This window comes from Bactrocera oleae, chromosome 5 (genome assembly GCF_042242935.1).
Source record: "Bactrocera oleae isolate idBacOlea1 chromosome 5, idBacOlea1, whole genome shotgun sequence".
In the NCBI taxonomy this organism is placed as follows: Eukaryota; Metazoa; Arthropoda; class Insecta; order Diptera; family Tephritidae; genus Bactrocera; species Bactrocera oleae.
In genome coordinates, this window is record NC_091539.1 from 31,482,387 (window position 1) to 31,499,335 (window position 16,949).

Sequence of the window (16,949 nt, forward strand, 5' to 3'; positions counted from 1 at the left end):
TTAAGTTATGAGATTAAAACATTTCACAAATAGTAAAGGCACTATTTGTTATTTCATCTGAGGCCCAAAAATTGTCGAAATCGGACTGAAACTTTTTATGGACCCTAGTGCATATGGCTTTTTTCTACCGAACAGATTGGTCAATTTGTGAGGTCTGTATAAAATCGGAACAAAATATTCCATGGCTCTTACTTACGTATCTTATATAACAAAAATACTTATATAAGAATTTCAAACTTCCTGTTTGTTTTATACTGTCTTTATCGGTCAATAAGTATGATACTATATTTTAATGTCAAAAATTTTGATTAACGAATTACCCCATCTCTCACTTACTACATACAAGTATAATGATTTTCATTAGTCCAATATGAATTTTAGATTTCCCATCCTTTGTTGGTTAATGTTTTCCTCAAATACCTCATGTACTAAATGTAGCCCCTTGATTGAGTTTATACCTATAACATATCTCATTTCAATTAATTAAGTTGATCTTAGTATTAATATTTTGGATATGCAAAATATGGTAATAAAACTAAGTTCGTCTACGACTCATAATATACAAAGTTAATAAGATGCCAAATATGATTGTAAACCATTCTGTTTCTTCGAATAATATAATATGTTTTCCCCCCCCAGTTTTCCAACAGGTTTTAAGCTGAAGGTAGTGAAATAAACGGCAACTTCTTTAACAAAAACAGATACAATACGTACGTGTCAATACATGTAAATACAAGTAGTTAGTTAGTAAGTTAACGGTTGTTGTTAAGTTGTTTTTCGATTTTCATGAAAAATCGATTTAGATTATAAAACCTATTTACATTATAAAATATTCATAAACATTGACATATATATTATATTAATAGAAACTAGTAATTTGTTAAATTGCCTTCAAAGTATTCACCCGAAAAATCCGCTTTACGAATTTAAGTGAATGCTTCTTAAAACAAAGGTAGGTAACCATAAATTCATTGACACCAATTTTCTACCTAAATATATATAAAAAATCCAAAGGCTATCCAATGGAATATTAACCGTCCATCAAAGCTCAAAAATAAACTCGTTAGAACTTTTTTTTCGCAATTTATTTTTAGTGCATATATAATTTAGTGACTTAATTTTAAGGTATTGGAATAATCTATAGTTTAAAAATTATTACTTTAGGTTTGGGTTTTTCGTTATTGGATTAATACAAATATGAAATAATTGAAAATATAAAAAAATTGGTTAAAAATATTAGTTTTAAGGCTTTTTTTTCGCATGACAAAACAGATAAACACACTGCATACTTATTTTTGTGATGCACTGTATGTACATAATACATCTGAGAAATATAATATTGTGTAATATTATGCTAACAGTAATATGAGCACAGTATTCAACTCCAGTTTCACTAGATATAAGGGATAATCTCTGCTAGATAACTTGAGGAGTGAAGGAATTTTATTGAATCAAATTTAATTTATTTTCTTAGAATTTCATATATCTAAGTACTATAAGACATATTGTGTTTAATATATCATCACAAATACATACATATACCAGCTGTACACCGGACAGGAAAATAACCATAAGAAGGATTAAATTAATCAGAAAGTGGAGTAGAACTTAGGAGCATACTTTCGAGAAGAATGAATCCTTAAAATTATAAATCGGAAAAATAACTAATTTTTCAATTTGGTAAGCCGTTTATTATTAAATAATTATGCATTGACTGAATATAAGATCTATTGCACTAAGCCGTCTAGAAAAAAGAAGACGCATGTAAATGCTGCGTCAAAATACAGAAATTCGCTCGGAAGAGCAAAATAGGGAAACGCTGTTACATAGGTCTCGGTAACAAAACATCGACGTGCGGTCTGCTGAACAAACTATGAATACTGTTCAGCATAGGACTAGGCGTCAAACCCCAGGAATTTGCTCAGAAGATCAAAGTAAAGATACTCGAAGACATACAAGTAGAGAACTTTGCGCAAGACATCCTGAGTATTAAAATACTAAGCGCGCGTGATCAATTAAAAAAAGAACATGCAAAAAGAAATTATAAAATAAGAAGAAAAAGACGTTACAGAAAAACACAACGCCGACAGCTTAGCAGGAGGCGTGTAAGAGAAGAAATTTTAATTCAGAGACATCTTAGAGAAAGTCAAGTTCACTTTCGTAGAGATAACCCGGGCAATAGGCAAATTGAAAACGAAAGGCACTCTCAACGAATAAGAATAACGAGAGAAAATAATGTTATAGAAATAGATTATACTAACAATTCAACAGGTTTGAAAAGCATTTATTTTCAAAATAGAAAAAAGGGTCCCACTGAAGTTAAATTTCGAAACGATTGCTCGAAGAACGGCTAATATTGCCTAGATTTCCTTTTATGACAATCCGTCCTTTAGGATATCAAGGTAAGAGTTTTCTGAAAGGTGCTGTTGTTAATACACATACTCCTGTTAACGATATTGTGAGATATCTACTGAGCTCCTTTGATGAGGCTCATGTGCTTTAGAAGGCGTTTGGAATACAATCATGATATGACTGACACCATACGTCCCGCAAAGATTATGGTAGCTTTGCAGTTCTTAGTGAATGCCCCTCTGTACCATATACATCTCCCTGCGGGTAGGGGTAAGAATTTATCCGCGGTAAGGCATGCCTGTCGTAAGAGGCGACTAAAAGCCAATATGCACTATGACTGTTATTACGTACCTTGCTCAGTAATATCAGCACAGTATGTCAGAAATAGTGCTATAATACTCAGCTTGAACTGATATTATAGACTTTTAATGAAAAAGCAAATAAAAAGAAATTTGAAGTTCAAGCGACAAATGTCACCAGTCATTGAGTAATGGGTTGCTCAACTGGCAGTAGTGTCGGCTGCACAGTCTTACCGGAGACTTTCTGGTACCACGGGGAGCAGAAAGCCCTTGGACTTCGATCCAATCTGATCATTGGATTATGGCCCCTTTGGGAAGATTCCTGGTGGCTGTGGTTGAAACCTAAATGCAGGAAGAACTGAAAATTCAGCATAACTGTTTTTTCAGTTCTAAAATAAAGTTGCAAAAAGCAACTGGGTTCCGTACCCGAAAAGGGAAGAGGTTTTAGGTCGGCCTCGAATCATACCAAGATGGTAGTGTGGACCCAGACACACTGCCACTGGTATCCAAATAAATACTTGCAAATAGCTCGTATTGTTTGGGGCGCTTATCAACGCATTGTATTGATACGCTGTGTTTTGGAACACCGTGAGATAAGGCCGTCGCCGGCAGGTACTCACGTAAATCAACAACGAAAGTTGTACCATATGCATACATATTAACGAGAACTGGATTTCAGAATTCAATAACCAATAATTAGTTCCTTTTGTTGCTTCTGCCTAGGATAACAGATTGGTTCAATCCCTTCATACGGAACAGACTTCGACATTTATCTTTCAGGTAATCGTATTCCCATAGCACCTGTACCTGCAGAGCTAAAGAGCGACTAGAGGTCAAGAGCGACTTCTTCGTTTAGTTATAGTGTCAGATAAAGGGCAAAGACCAATTGACATAATTCAAGATAATAATTCAGAAGAATTGTCATTTGGAACAATATACGTTGGGCAGAAACGTACATGCTCTGAAACATATAGCAAGATAATACGTTCTGAAATTCGCCGTTTTGACAGAAGAGCGTGTACCATTCCAAAGTTTTTCTATGATTACAAAAAATTAGAACTGCTACAAATTAAGACTAGTACATCCATTTGCCTTAGAAAGTTTTCAGGTCGCAACCGTGTTACGGCCCAAAATCTATTAAACGAAAACTTTGTTCAAAACTGGATTCAACACGATGATGGTTACAAGGTTTTGAAAGGCGTTAACTCCTTTCCTGCGCACTGGGAAACTGAGAAGAAAAGGGCAATCGAAATGATTCGCTAATTTGGGCTAACTTACTTTATCGACTGCTTAACCTCAGTGGGTTGAGCTTTTGATCATTCTCTCTAAAACTGTTAATTCTAAATATATATCGAAAGAAGAAGTCAACAGTTTAACAACCTAATTCGTAATGTATCGCCTAATTCCGTCAGAAGCGGTTATTTGTGTAAGATGGTTTGACTACCGCTATCGACAAATCCTTAAGATCAAGATCAACTTTCTGTACCCTCAGACATTGAATGATTCCATTAATTTTATTGACAATTACATTTCTACATATGGTTCGGTCAGCCGCTAAGGTTATTATTAAGGTTACCAAAAGCATAACCACAGTCGGTCTTGTACTAAGGGAAATAAGAGGATAACAGTTTTGTCGTTTAGGTACACCATATTCACCAATGCTTTCAACGCAAATACTGTTATCTCTTACAGAAACAATTCAAAATTTAGAAAGACTTAAGGAAAACATATTCCTAAATTCAAACGTTTTAAATTAATATCTTACTACAGAAGACATTTTGAATTTAAATGATTTTAAATAATTCCTGTATAATAATAAAATAATTTAGCTCTTAGATCAAGCTTATCAAAACTTCAACTCAAAATTTTTCTAAAAAGAAAATTACACGATCGTTTTATAAATGCTTATAACCCTGCGATTTTGGAACTCCATAGAGCATATATGGATATCCAATATAAACTGGATGTCTATGTATTAATTAGATTATCAAACAAAAACACAGAAATTTCTTGGCTGGCTAAACAAAAACTAAAACTTATAGTTCTAAAATTTATATCTGAAACAGAAATATCTGCATAAGAAGCATATTGCTACATTGGGCTACATCTTTCAGAAGCAGGTAACGCAGATATATTTATAAATACCTCTCGACCTGAGGAACGTGTTCGAATGGTAAAACCTAGAGCGGAACTTTAGAACTTTCCTTCAGATTCGATTGAAATGTTTGTAGCCGGTATTTTAGGCCGTTATGTCCAGCGATCCGATTAGTTACAAATTTTTTGTTTAGCTGATTTTGCATCTAAGTATAAATATTATAAATCAAGTAGAAGAACACAAGACAGTGATTATGGAGAAGAAGAGGGGGAAGACGATAATTCACCAGAAAGCGGGGTTGTCATGCCTCTTAAAGAACGCGGTTTTGTTAAAAATCGTACAAAACCTTGTATAATTTGATATTGAAGGTTTAACTCAGATTTGGTGAAATGGTAATGCTTTACTATCCATGGCGGAATAAACAGCAAGATATCATTGAAAACGATATTGAGCAGACTTGCATAACACATCGTATTCTAATTGAGGAAAATCAAATCAAATATGTGTTTTTTAGCAAAGAGACCTTAAAAATGTTCTAGAAAGTCTTTTCGGGGTCGTTTGCTATCTGTAATATATCAAGCACTTAACCATCATTTAAATTATACACCTGGATTGAATTTAAGTTCCTTGAAAGTTCTTCATTGCGCTCCTACAGGTAAGGCAGCATTCGGAGTAGGTAGACTGACACTTCACTCAATATTTTCTTTACCTGTTAATCAGTTGAATAGAGAATTGAGGCCACTTAGCAATGACATAGGTTTTTTCAGATTTATCGATTCAAAATTAATCATAATTGATGAAATATCGATGGTAAATGCTCGGTTTTTTAATAATAATAATTTATTTATTTTTCTAGAATATATAAATATATAATGTTCGTACAATAGGTTAGAAAAAGTATAAAACAATTTTAATTTTAAAATTTAAAATAAATAATAAATAGTGAGACAGTAAAATCAAATATACAATTATTCGCACAGGCAAAAGGCTCTGAGTCGGCAGCAGTATCGTATAAAATAAAAAAAGTATTTAATTGAATGAATGTCATATCTATTTGATATTTCCGTTTGAGGATTAATTACCAGCACGACCACATGAAATGAATTCTTCTAATCAGAAACTTAGATCTTGATCCTTATAGAGGTCTTTGGACTCTTAGTTGAATGCAATAAGCGTTTGAAACTCTATCCAGGTCTTGTTGCATCTCTTCGTATTTCTTCAAGAAATAGTGCATAAAGGTTTTCCATATTTCCAGGTCGGGACTTTCCAGTGCTGTGATGAGTTCTGGGGTGATCAGCTCTTTTGAGCGCAATTAACGGATATCGACTATTATCCATTTCTAGAATATTTATAATCCACTGCCAAGTTGCCTTAACAATTTGCAGCGCGAATGGTAATTTACCGAGTTCAATCCTGATTAGAACACCTTCTGTGTTTCTTGGTAGTCCAAATATCCTCTTAAAAAAGTCAGTCTAGACTTGCTCTACCAGCTCCAAGTATTTCAATGCCTCGATTGGAGCAGCATAAAGTAAAATGGCTGCAATAGTGCTGTCGAATAGCTTAGCGATACATTCGAATGAATCAGATTTTGACCTTATAAGAGTGAATTGAGCAGCATTAATTGCCATTTTTGTTTTTTGTATTGCCGGGTCAGTCCGTGTCGTCCGACTGAATCGTGCCGAGGAAATTTTAAGACCTAGGTAATCATATGTATTAGGGATTTCCAGTTCCTTTCCACCGAAAAAAAGTGCGAGTTACCAGGTAGTTTACCACCACGTCTACAGACGAGAACCTTGGCTTTTGTGATGTTGACTTGTAACTGATTTTTGGCACAATACTGTTTAAGATCCTCAATTTGGTCAACAGCTGACGAGGCCAGCAAAATCATCGGCGTATAACAGCAGAGGAATATCCATCAACCCGTCGATGTTCGTACCTTCACACTTATTTTCTGTCAGGAACGGCTCCAAGACGGCAATGAAGATCAGGAATAGTAATGGGCTGATTAGTTCTCCCTGAAGCACTCCTTCGTTGATATTAAAATTCTGATAAGTTTGAATTTATTCTTAGTTTAAAATATGCAGAGTTGTAAATATTCCTCTGAAGCCGGATAAGTTTAGCGCTGCTTCCAGCCATGAATAATTTTTCCCAGAGTAGCCGATGATTCATTGATTCAAACGCTCTCCTAAAGTCCACGAAAAGCAGATACTAAAGCGTTACGACAGTTAAGAGCAGCTTGTAACGTAAATAAATTATGCAGACATCCCCGAAATGCTCTGAATTCCGATTGAGACTCAGGATCTTGTTATCTTCTATCCTTTTAGTAAGGCGGTTATTGATCAGGCCAGAGAGTAATTTTGACAGGTGGTACACGAGAGCAACAGAGATAGTTCTGATGATCAAGTTTGTCTCCTTTCTTGTGAATTAATGCTAGTAGAGTGGAGAACCAGTCAGCCGGTGGAGTCTCTTCTTTCAGGATTTTATTTAGCAAACATAATGTAAACAACTTCCAATTATATGGCAAATTTTTCAGAAATTAATTTTGGACTTTATGAGGCCGTTTATCAGGCTCTGTTGATGCCAGATTAAAATAAATGTTCAAAATAGACACCCCTTCGGTGGCATACCGATTAGGTAGGTGGATATTTTCTTCTAATCCCAAAGATTCCTACAGCATTTTAGTTGGTTCCCCTTTGTGGGAGGTATTCAAATATTTTTAGATTTTTGCTATAGCATAAAACTGTATGGCTTCCGGTACTATGACAAACGATGATATATCAGTAATTTAAACTCGCGTTGTTACTAACGAAGAAGTTCACGAAGATTCAGTCGAATCCCAACCGGGGTTATCCATTCAACTGCTAAAGACTCAGTGAGAGGAATTAGTATAGGTGATAATGAGAATATTTTGGAAAGAGTTAAAAATTTCAAAACCTCTGAAAGGCAAGGACTACCCTATGAATTAACACTGAAATCCACCGCCAAATATATGATTACAGTAAATATAATATAAACACGTGTGATGGCTTGGTCAATGGGTCAACTGAACAACTTATGAAATTGATTTCCATTGTTCTTTTCCATTAACTAGATGGATTAAACTCTTAGAACCTTCTGTTGGTTTAATAGCACGTTCGAAAAAGCCTCATCCTCTAGAAAGTTCCTGGACAGACATACAGTCACTCGGAATTCAACTCGTCTAGTCATCCTGATTATTTATGTATAGATAACCCTATATTTAGATTCGTTTGAGGTGATGCAAAACTATTATACTCTGCAGCAACATGTTAATGTATATAGCTATATCACCCAAATTAGCACAGGACAAATACCTTCTTACGATAGTGTAAAAATAGGTGAAATTGGATGATAACCCCGCCTACTTCCTATATAGCAGTTTTGTTAAAAACTACTAAAAGTGCTTTAAATCAATAACTAAATGCGTGAGAGACATAAAATTTTGCATCCAGAATGGCACAATAGAGCTTTATAGGAGCTGGTATCAAAATGTGACAATGGGCGTGGCACCACCCAATTTTGGGTTAAAACATATATCTCGGGACCTGCTCGACCGATTTTAACCAAATTCGGTATATAACATTGTTTAATTATTCCTATATTAAAGTGTGAAAATATAGGATATCGGACTACAACCACGCCTAGTTTCATATAACACAATTTTTTATTCCATCTGATTCTTTTATATTCCAGTATACAAGTGCAAGTGGAACGTTTGGGTAAAAGATTCTCACGTTGCGGCTATGCCTTTTTATTAGATCTTTGACCAAACTTAACGAGGACACAGATTGAAAAGACGGACGAACACAAAAAACGAAAGACGAACAGTTGAGTCGAGGCCAAGGATGACATACTCTCTCATTTTCGAAAATTTTTGTGTCATTCTCTTTCCCTGATCATTAATATTAGGGAATTTTGAACAGCTGATATAAAAAAGGCGGGATGCCAGAAATAAACCCGCTAGAAATAGCTAACAAAAGCAGTGCGAAACACAATTTCAAGGAACGACGCAAAAACTTTTGAATAACGTGCAACAAAAGTTTTTTTTTGTTAATTTAATCAGATATTTTTTTATGTTACTTGCATATGATGTTTTAAAAATTTTATAATGTGAATACACTTATTTAGGGATGTATATGCTCAGGAACCGAGCACGTAAAAATAATATCGAAATGCAAAATACCCAAAAGTTATTTTTAAAATACCCAATCCATTTTCTTTCGTCGTTCAGGTCAGTCAAAATATGGTATTTTTATGAAATTAAATGGAAAAGTATTCTACAAAATTATGTGGTTTAGCGCTGAATTAGAATGGAATTGGTCTATACCTTGGTCTAAGCCTCATGTACCTAATATAATGAAATGTTCGGTTACACCCAAACTCAGTCCCCTCCCTTTTCTAATATTGCCACCAACTGAAGGTATTTAACAGGCTTTGAACCTTGCTAGAGCTTAAAATGTTCGGTTAGACCCGAACTTAGTTCTTTCTTATTTGTTTGGGATCAACTTAGTTGAAATCAATAAACTGGGCTATAAAGTTTCAGTTATTCGTTGTATGATAGTTCCAGACTCTTCCATTCATCTGCTAATTAAAGCATTAGCTATATTATGCTATATTCAGTTGACATTGCTGATATTTAACTATTATTTTAATATATTATTATTAAATACATATATTTAACTATATATCATTGATTTATGTACAATTTGTAGAAATGTTCAAGAAAAATGCATTTTGGATTGATGTGGATTCGTGCGCCCATTGCATTTTCATTAAAACTAATATACTATGTACACACAAATACTATGCTGTTATGATATGTTGGTAACTGATGTCAAAACGACCAAGTGGCAACTGGTAAATTACTTTGCTTTATAGTTCAATGTTTTCAATATTGCGGTTGTAGTTGAGAGAGAAGTGCACTTTAACCAGCTTCACTTAAGAGGACGAACGAACACATATTTTAAATAAACTTACATATGACGCTTATATATGCTACATACATACTTATGCAAAGCACTTACATAACGCTCGATGCCCGCCGCTGAAGCACACGTAAAGCTCCGATGTCCCTGTGTGGAGGGACTCGATGTGAGGTCGGTGGCGCACATAAACTTTGACTGCGGTCACGTACGTTCTCCTGGCGATATGATTGAAAGATGGTGGCTAGTTTCAAATTGAAGCACAACATGATTGCCTGCAGAGAAGCCTAGTTTATTGTTTTGTTATTCAAGTATCTTCTAATAGTTACAGGACGTTGTACGGTCCTTTTTTGATATCGGAATCTTGCTCTGCTGTTTGATTTTTATAAAGAAACATATGAACAATATGCGATAGTTGCTTTTATGCTTCTTCTTTTGTGTTTTTTTTTTACTGATATAAGATGTGAGTTGTAGAGTTCGTTGTTTAAATTGACTTACTATTATTAAATTATGTACAAATATGTTTTTAAAAAATACTTAAGTATTACCCATTCTACCCAATAATATGATTTAAAAATTTTCCAAAATGCTTAATTACCCTAATCCTTAAGAAAGCCGTTATTTTCGCTGGAAGAAGAGTAAATTTCTTTAATTTTATTGCTCCATTTAAATTTCTTTTGTAGTTTAATATTTATTGACTTCTTAACTGTGTCACCAACTCACACGGCGACCTTAAACTATTGACTTTTTGACCCCAAAACGCTGACGCGCTCTAGTTAAATAAATATTCTGTAGTATCAACCGATTAAAATAAGCAAATTATCTAAAAAATTTTCTGGTGCCAAAAGAATGGAAATTATTCGCACTAGATGAGTAATTTATGAATTACATAAATTCACCTCTAACGTGATCCAATGAGGGGATCCGAAAAGCAACGACGGCTAAAAACACACATCTAAGAAACAGGGGAAGCAAAGAAGTTTAGCAAGCTATTCAATGAAGAACAGATGATATCTTAAACTATTTGACTCAACTGTTGCTGTTAATTTTTGACTGATTCAAAACTATATATTTATCTTGGACGCAATAATGTAAACTTAGTAAGATATAAGTGGGCAGCTTGCGAAAATGTATGAAATTAATTATTATATGCACATTTTTATATTGCAATATGTGAAGTAATATAGGAAACCACTTTTAAACATGTATATTGCTTCTCATGACTTTCGTTGCAATGCCTAAACTATCTTAGAACTGAATGTCGACAGCATACTTGAGGAGTGCGATAATACAAGTGTGCTTTGCAGTGTTTGCATACTGACTTGATGAACTTAAAAGTGTGTCAGAACAAGTACCCACGTTTACATACGTAGGCAACTAGTACACATGTGTGCGCGTTGTGCGTGTAGGTTTCCCTTATCAATTTCGGTGCCATTCATTGGAGAATTTCTATTGTATTTTTCTTGCACTATATTACTCGCACAGCGTGTTTGGCACTTTGTTTATACTTGAATAGCATGGTCGATCTAGTTTAGTGCACATGTCCGTGTGCACAAATGTGTGCGAAAGTATAACATATGTACTGGTATTTGCCTATTACAATAAAAATAAGTAAGGAAGGGCTAAGTTCGGTTGTAACTTAACATTTTATACTCTCACAATTTGAAAGAATCAAAACTGGGTGTTGGCAAAACTTTATATTACTTAAACAAGCAAACATATATTACTCTTCACAAATACAATGGTTTCCATACAAGAACTATTGTACCGTTGCTTTCGACAATAATCTATACCAAATTTCGTGAAGATATCTTGTTAAATAAAAAAGTTTTCCATACAAGGACATGATTTTGATCGTGCAGTTTGTATGGCGGTTATATGAGAACCTTCCAGGAGAGAAAATGACGGACAGACTCCCAGAGTAACAGCTATTTTCGAGAAAAAAATCAGCCATAGACTCTAAGGTTTCCATAGTTAGTATCAGTAGCCTTGAAATAGACGGTTGTCAACTATATATGAACGATATGGCTTAGACACTATTCGTGCAGCGTATTGTTACGATTTCTTGATTGGTTCTGGATTTATTTACTGTAAAGCGAAAGGATCAAGAACTATATGTATTTGAAATCCGATTTCGCTCATTTTCACACTACGACATAAAAATATCCTGATTATATGATGTACCAAACTTGAAATTGGTGGACTACATAGTTCCTGAGGTACTACAAGTATATGATTTCATCTACAAGTGGGTAATACACGAATTCCTGTGCAACGCTTTGTTTCGTCTTTACTGTAAGATTTACACAATCACACTGTATGCGGACGTGCTAGAATTACTTGTCCTCAAAATGTTTGATTGATATAGCTCTAGTTGTTTTGTAAATTAAACTTAGATATTAGGCGGTGGGACCACCTATGTTTAAAAAAATGTGCCAAATTACAGTTTTGTGATTTATTCTGTGGCTTAGTATTTTATAATTTTTCGCTAAACGACATTTTGTGGGCGTGGCAAAAATTCAATTCCACCCATCTGCAATTCCAACCACGTTAGAGTACCAAGGAATATCAAGGTGTATCAAATTTATCAAAGCTACCTCAAGTCATCCCTTGCATGGACAGATGGACATGCAGTCAACCGGTATTCAACTGGTCTTGACATCCCAATTAATTATATATACACGAGTAGATAATTATATTATATATCCATCTTGATTAGTTTCCGGTGTTGCAAACAATAGTTAGGTGAACAAAAGTATTATACACTGTGCAACATGTTGCGCGAGTATAAATAGAAGGCAATTTATTGGTGTGTTATTTTTTTTAATGAAGATTTGTATGAATACAATTCAAATTTGGTTTAGACAGCTTTTGCAGCAAAGTTATTGAAGCTTTTGTGTATTTTTCAATTTATTCGCTTTCACTTTTTTGTGTTGGTTCTTTGTCCGCCTGTATTTACATATAAATGCTATAAAACATACCCGTAGGTTGATTTGTTGGCAGGCACTTTACTGATATTTAGGCAGCATAATTCAATTTAATTGAGTACACACCCAAAGCAAAATTATTTTATCTTCAATTTGGTTATTGGTTTTTAATATAGCCGACAAGACAGACAGACAGAGTAGTGGCAATAAAGTGAGCGAATCATGGTCTACTGAATTGGCGACATTTTAAATGTATGATACATTTTATATGATAAGTAATGGCATTTTCTACATAAATTTTTATACCCTTAAGTATACTAAGTTTGTACCGAAGTTTGTAACACCCAGACAGTATCGTCGGAGACCCCTGAAGAGCTGAGTCGATTTAGCCATATTTATCGGTCTGTAGCTCTGTCCGTCTATCTGTACATACGCGAAGTAGTCCCTCAGTTTTAAGACATCGCTCGGAAATTTCGCACACATCCCACTCTCTCCAAGAAGCTGCTCATTTGTCTGAACCCCCGATATCAGACCAGTATAGCATAAAGCTGTCAAGGAATCAAGTTCTTGTACGGGCGACCATAGCATATATCTGCCGTACAAACTAAACGATCAGAATCAAGTTCTTGTAAAAAAAGTTTTTCGTTCGAAAAAATTTTCATGAAATTGGTATGGAAACTTTTCTATTTGTGAAAGGTATTATTAGAGCTTCGGTGCAACCGAAGTTATAGTTTTTTCTTGTTAAGTAATTTCTTAAAGTTCATAAATTTGAATTTCCTTCAATAAGGGATAAGAAACTAATATTTGATTACTTTTATTAAACTAGTATACAGCAAATATTAATATATACCCATATACTCGTATGTTTATTATCATATATAAGTATATTTAGTGAAATTTAAATTAATTTCTTCGCAAGATATGCAAAATACTTAGATGAGAGTTTATGTGAAGAGAACGGACGTTTAAGTATTATATACTCGTTAAATACTATAATAACTGACAGCAGTTATGATTTTGTGTGAGAAAACCTTAAAACCTTTTATGGAAACACTTTTGACTTTTTAACTTTGTCTAAACCTGAGACTTGTGGCTCGTTCCACACTATTTATATGAATTTACAGACAACACTACACAGTTTTGAAGAGAAATTGTTAGCCATCAGTTTACTACATTCTTGATTCAGTTGCTTGGAGAGAGTTTACACTAATTATTAATAATATTTCTAGATGATTTGTGTGTACACCCGTTAAGTGGTGGTTGGCAGGTATAGCAATACCTATATACATATACCAAGGACCTTCGTACGAGTATTGTAGTTTCACCAATAGCTCAATTTAAACTAAAACAAACACATAAGTATGAGGATATCAATTCAACTTTGTAATTGACCATAAACAACAATATGTTGATTACTCGATTATTTTCATTGGTCGTATTTCGAAATAATAGCAGCTTTCAAAATCGCTCTAACTGTAGCACTTCAAGCATTTGCATATACATTTCTACACAAAACGTTCATATTCGAACGAATAAGTGTGTATATTGTTTCTTTTTAATTTTGTTGCAAAGCAATCGCTTATCACATTTGCATATATTCACTTCAACATTTGTTTACTTAATTCTGCTACGCGTTACCCATTGTTAGGCATTTTGTTACACTGCGCTTAAGTTAACCGTTTAGGAGCTGGCACATTTGGGCTCTTTCAACATGATTAATAACGCTTGGCAAATATTTTTTTGCATCCGCTGTCAACATTTTTTTATTTATTGTACTTTCTGTACAGTCGAATGCCTTAGCGCCTAAAAGCGTACTCCTCACCATTCACCAACATATAATCTTGTCAACTGCTCGCGTTCGTCTGGTCATGTGAGTGTTAAAGTGGCGTCGTCGTAATACCTTAGTCAACAATCCACAGAATGTTTGGACTGTATTGTGACGTCATAGTTATGAAGTATATAACAATTGCCTTTTGACACAAATTCGTGTTTACCTAAGTATGGTGTACCTATGTATACATATACGAAACTGTCGCATGGTGGATTGTATCCCATATTGCGCATGTACAGTCTTTATTAGATAAAATATATATTGGTGAGTATGCATAAACCAGCTAAATGGCGGGAAAATATTTAAGTTAATTTATTCTTCAAAAAGTTGAAAGGGCTTAAAGCTTCGTGGCTAAAGGAAAAGCTCAGTAAATTCAAAGCTCTGGTGTGGAAAAATGATAAGGTGATTGAATAACTTGGATAATTATAGATAATAATATACAAAGCTCTGGTGTGGAAAAATGATAAGGCGTACTTAAAAATAAAAATTAGTTTTGTTTTCCGATTTCAAAAGCTATCCAAATGCAAGAAAATAAATCAAGTATAATTTTAATTTCCTCCATTCATTTGTGAAGTTACTATCTATAATTTAAACAGTTTAAAAACAAAGTAGAATCTATCTTAAAAATTTTCCATTTCTCGTGTGGTATCTTGGAAGTGCATGAAAGTATATAAATTATACTTTATGTGGTAATGATATGTACATATTGTGTAAGGTGATAAAACCATTATTCCCTAATATAAGGAATCCTGATCCTCTGGTTAACGTTTTCCACATCAACTCAATATAAATTAAATAAATATATCTCATTTGAAGGTGTTTTTAATATAATTTTAGCTGAATCGAACTCAAATATACCAGTAAAATTAATTCTTACTTTATGGCCTTCAATAAAGGTCAAAAATATACCAAATTTGATTGTAATTTATTCACTATTTCATCGCGCAATGGATGTTTAATTCTTTTGCAACATTTTTTAATACGAAATTTGCCAGGAGCTGTAGGAATTAACAGGCTTTGATTCTTGGAAGTTGCAAGACTATAAAATGTTCGGTTACACTTGAACGCAGGTCTTCCTTTCTTGTTATAACGGTTGTGCTGAGTTTTGCTTTCATATTTAATAACTGTTACTTTTTGGCACTTATCGAGATATTTTCTTATTTTAGAAAACATTTGAGTGAGATATAATTAACTGAAATTAGAAATACTGCTAAAGTCCTTATATTGTTAGAAAGATATATAACATTTAGTGCCATGTTATGTTGCACCTTTTTCATACATCGGTCGAAAATGTCGGACAAAAATCGCGAAATTACTTAATGCTCATTTTAGAACAAATAGGTATATCACACTGCTAAAAGTATTTATTGAAAATCAGTGTCATTTTATGAAAAAAAGGAAACTAAATTCATAAATTAGACATTGTTAGACCATTTTTTGGATATTCGTAGCCCACAAACAGTTTTGTATGGAACGGAGGTAAAGTAGTACAATCCTAACCAAAGTCCGGTAGGGACGTATTGAGGTGGTTATGATGCACCAATGCGCATTAGTTTCGGCAAATACCGCGAACGATCAACAGTTATTTAAAATCGTGTGATATCGAGATTTCTATACTACCATATCCATACTGACCATACTTTTCCATCTCATGGCAGGGCTTAAGACGCTGCGCTACGTTTATCATCCATTTTTATACTCTCGCAACATGTTGCTACGGAGTATAATAGTTTCATTCAACTAACGGGTAAAACTACAATAATTGAGTTAGATATAGGGTTAGATATATATAAATGATCAGGATGAAGAGACGAGTTGAAATCCGGGTGACTGTCTGTCCGTCCGTCCGTCCGTCCGACCGTCTTTGCCAGCTGTAACTTGAGTAAAAATTGAGATATCTTATGAAACTTGGTACACATGTTTTTTGATACCGTAAGACGGTTGTAATCGGATCACTGCCACGCCCACAAAACGGAATTAATCAAAAACAAGTAAATTGTCATAACTAAGCCCCACAATAAGATAAAAGGCTGGTATTTGGCACACAGGATCACATTAGGGAGGGGCATCTGTGGTTAAATTTTTTTTTTAAAGTGGGCATGGCTCCGCCCCTAATTGGTTTAATGTGCATATCTCCTAAACTGCTAAACCAAAATTCACTGAGAACAAATGTTTTTAGCATTTCTATTGACGGTGTGAAAATGGGTGTAATCGGGTGGCAACCCCGCTCACTCCCATATAACGGTAATGTTAAAAACTACTAAAAGCGCGATAAATCAAGCACTAAACAAGCCAGAGACATTAAATTTTTATCTCTGGGATAGTATGAGATAATTTTAGAAACCATGTTCAAAATGGCATGGCACCGCCCACTTTTAGGTGAAAACCCATATCTTAGGATCTGCTTAACCGATTTCAACCAAATTCGGTACATAATATTATTCTCATATTTCTATATTATAGTACGAAAATGGGCGAAATCGGATTACAACCACGCCTATTTCC

General features: G+C 34.3%; 1 protein-coding gene across 4 annotated transcripts in view; it reads right to left on the minus strand.

Moving 5' to 3' along the window:
• LOC118682617 (GTPase-activating Rap/Ran-GAP domain-like protein 3) overlaps window positions 1–16,949 on the minus strand; it is a 106,429-nt gene that overhangs the window by 73,545 nt on the left and 15,935 nt on the right. The window contains exon 1 of one of the 4 annotated variants that reach the window (XM_036371870.2): window positions 9,789–13,357. The exons of the other annotated variants lie outside the window; for them this stretch is intronic. Within the exon in view, the coding sequence (XP_036227763.1) occupies window positions 9,789–9,955 (167 nt within the window). The 5' untranslated portion in view covers window positions 9,956–13,357. Of the gene's footprint in view, window positions 1–9,788; window positions 13,358–16,949 lie in introns of those variants that run through there. 4 annotated transcript variants of the gene reach the window in all.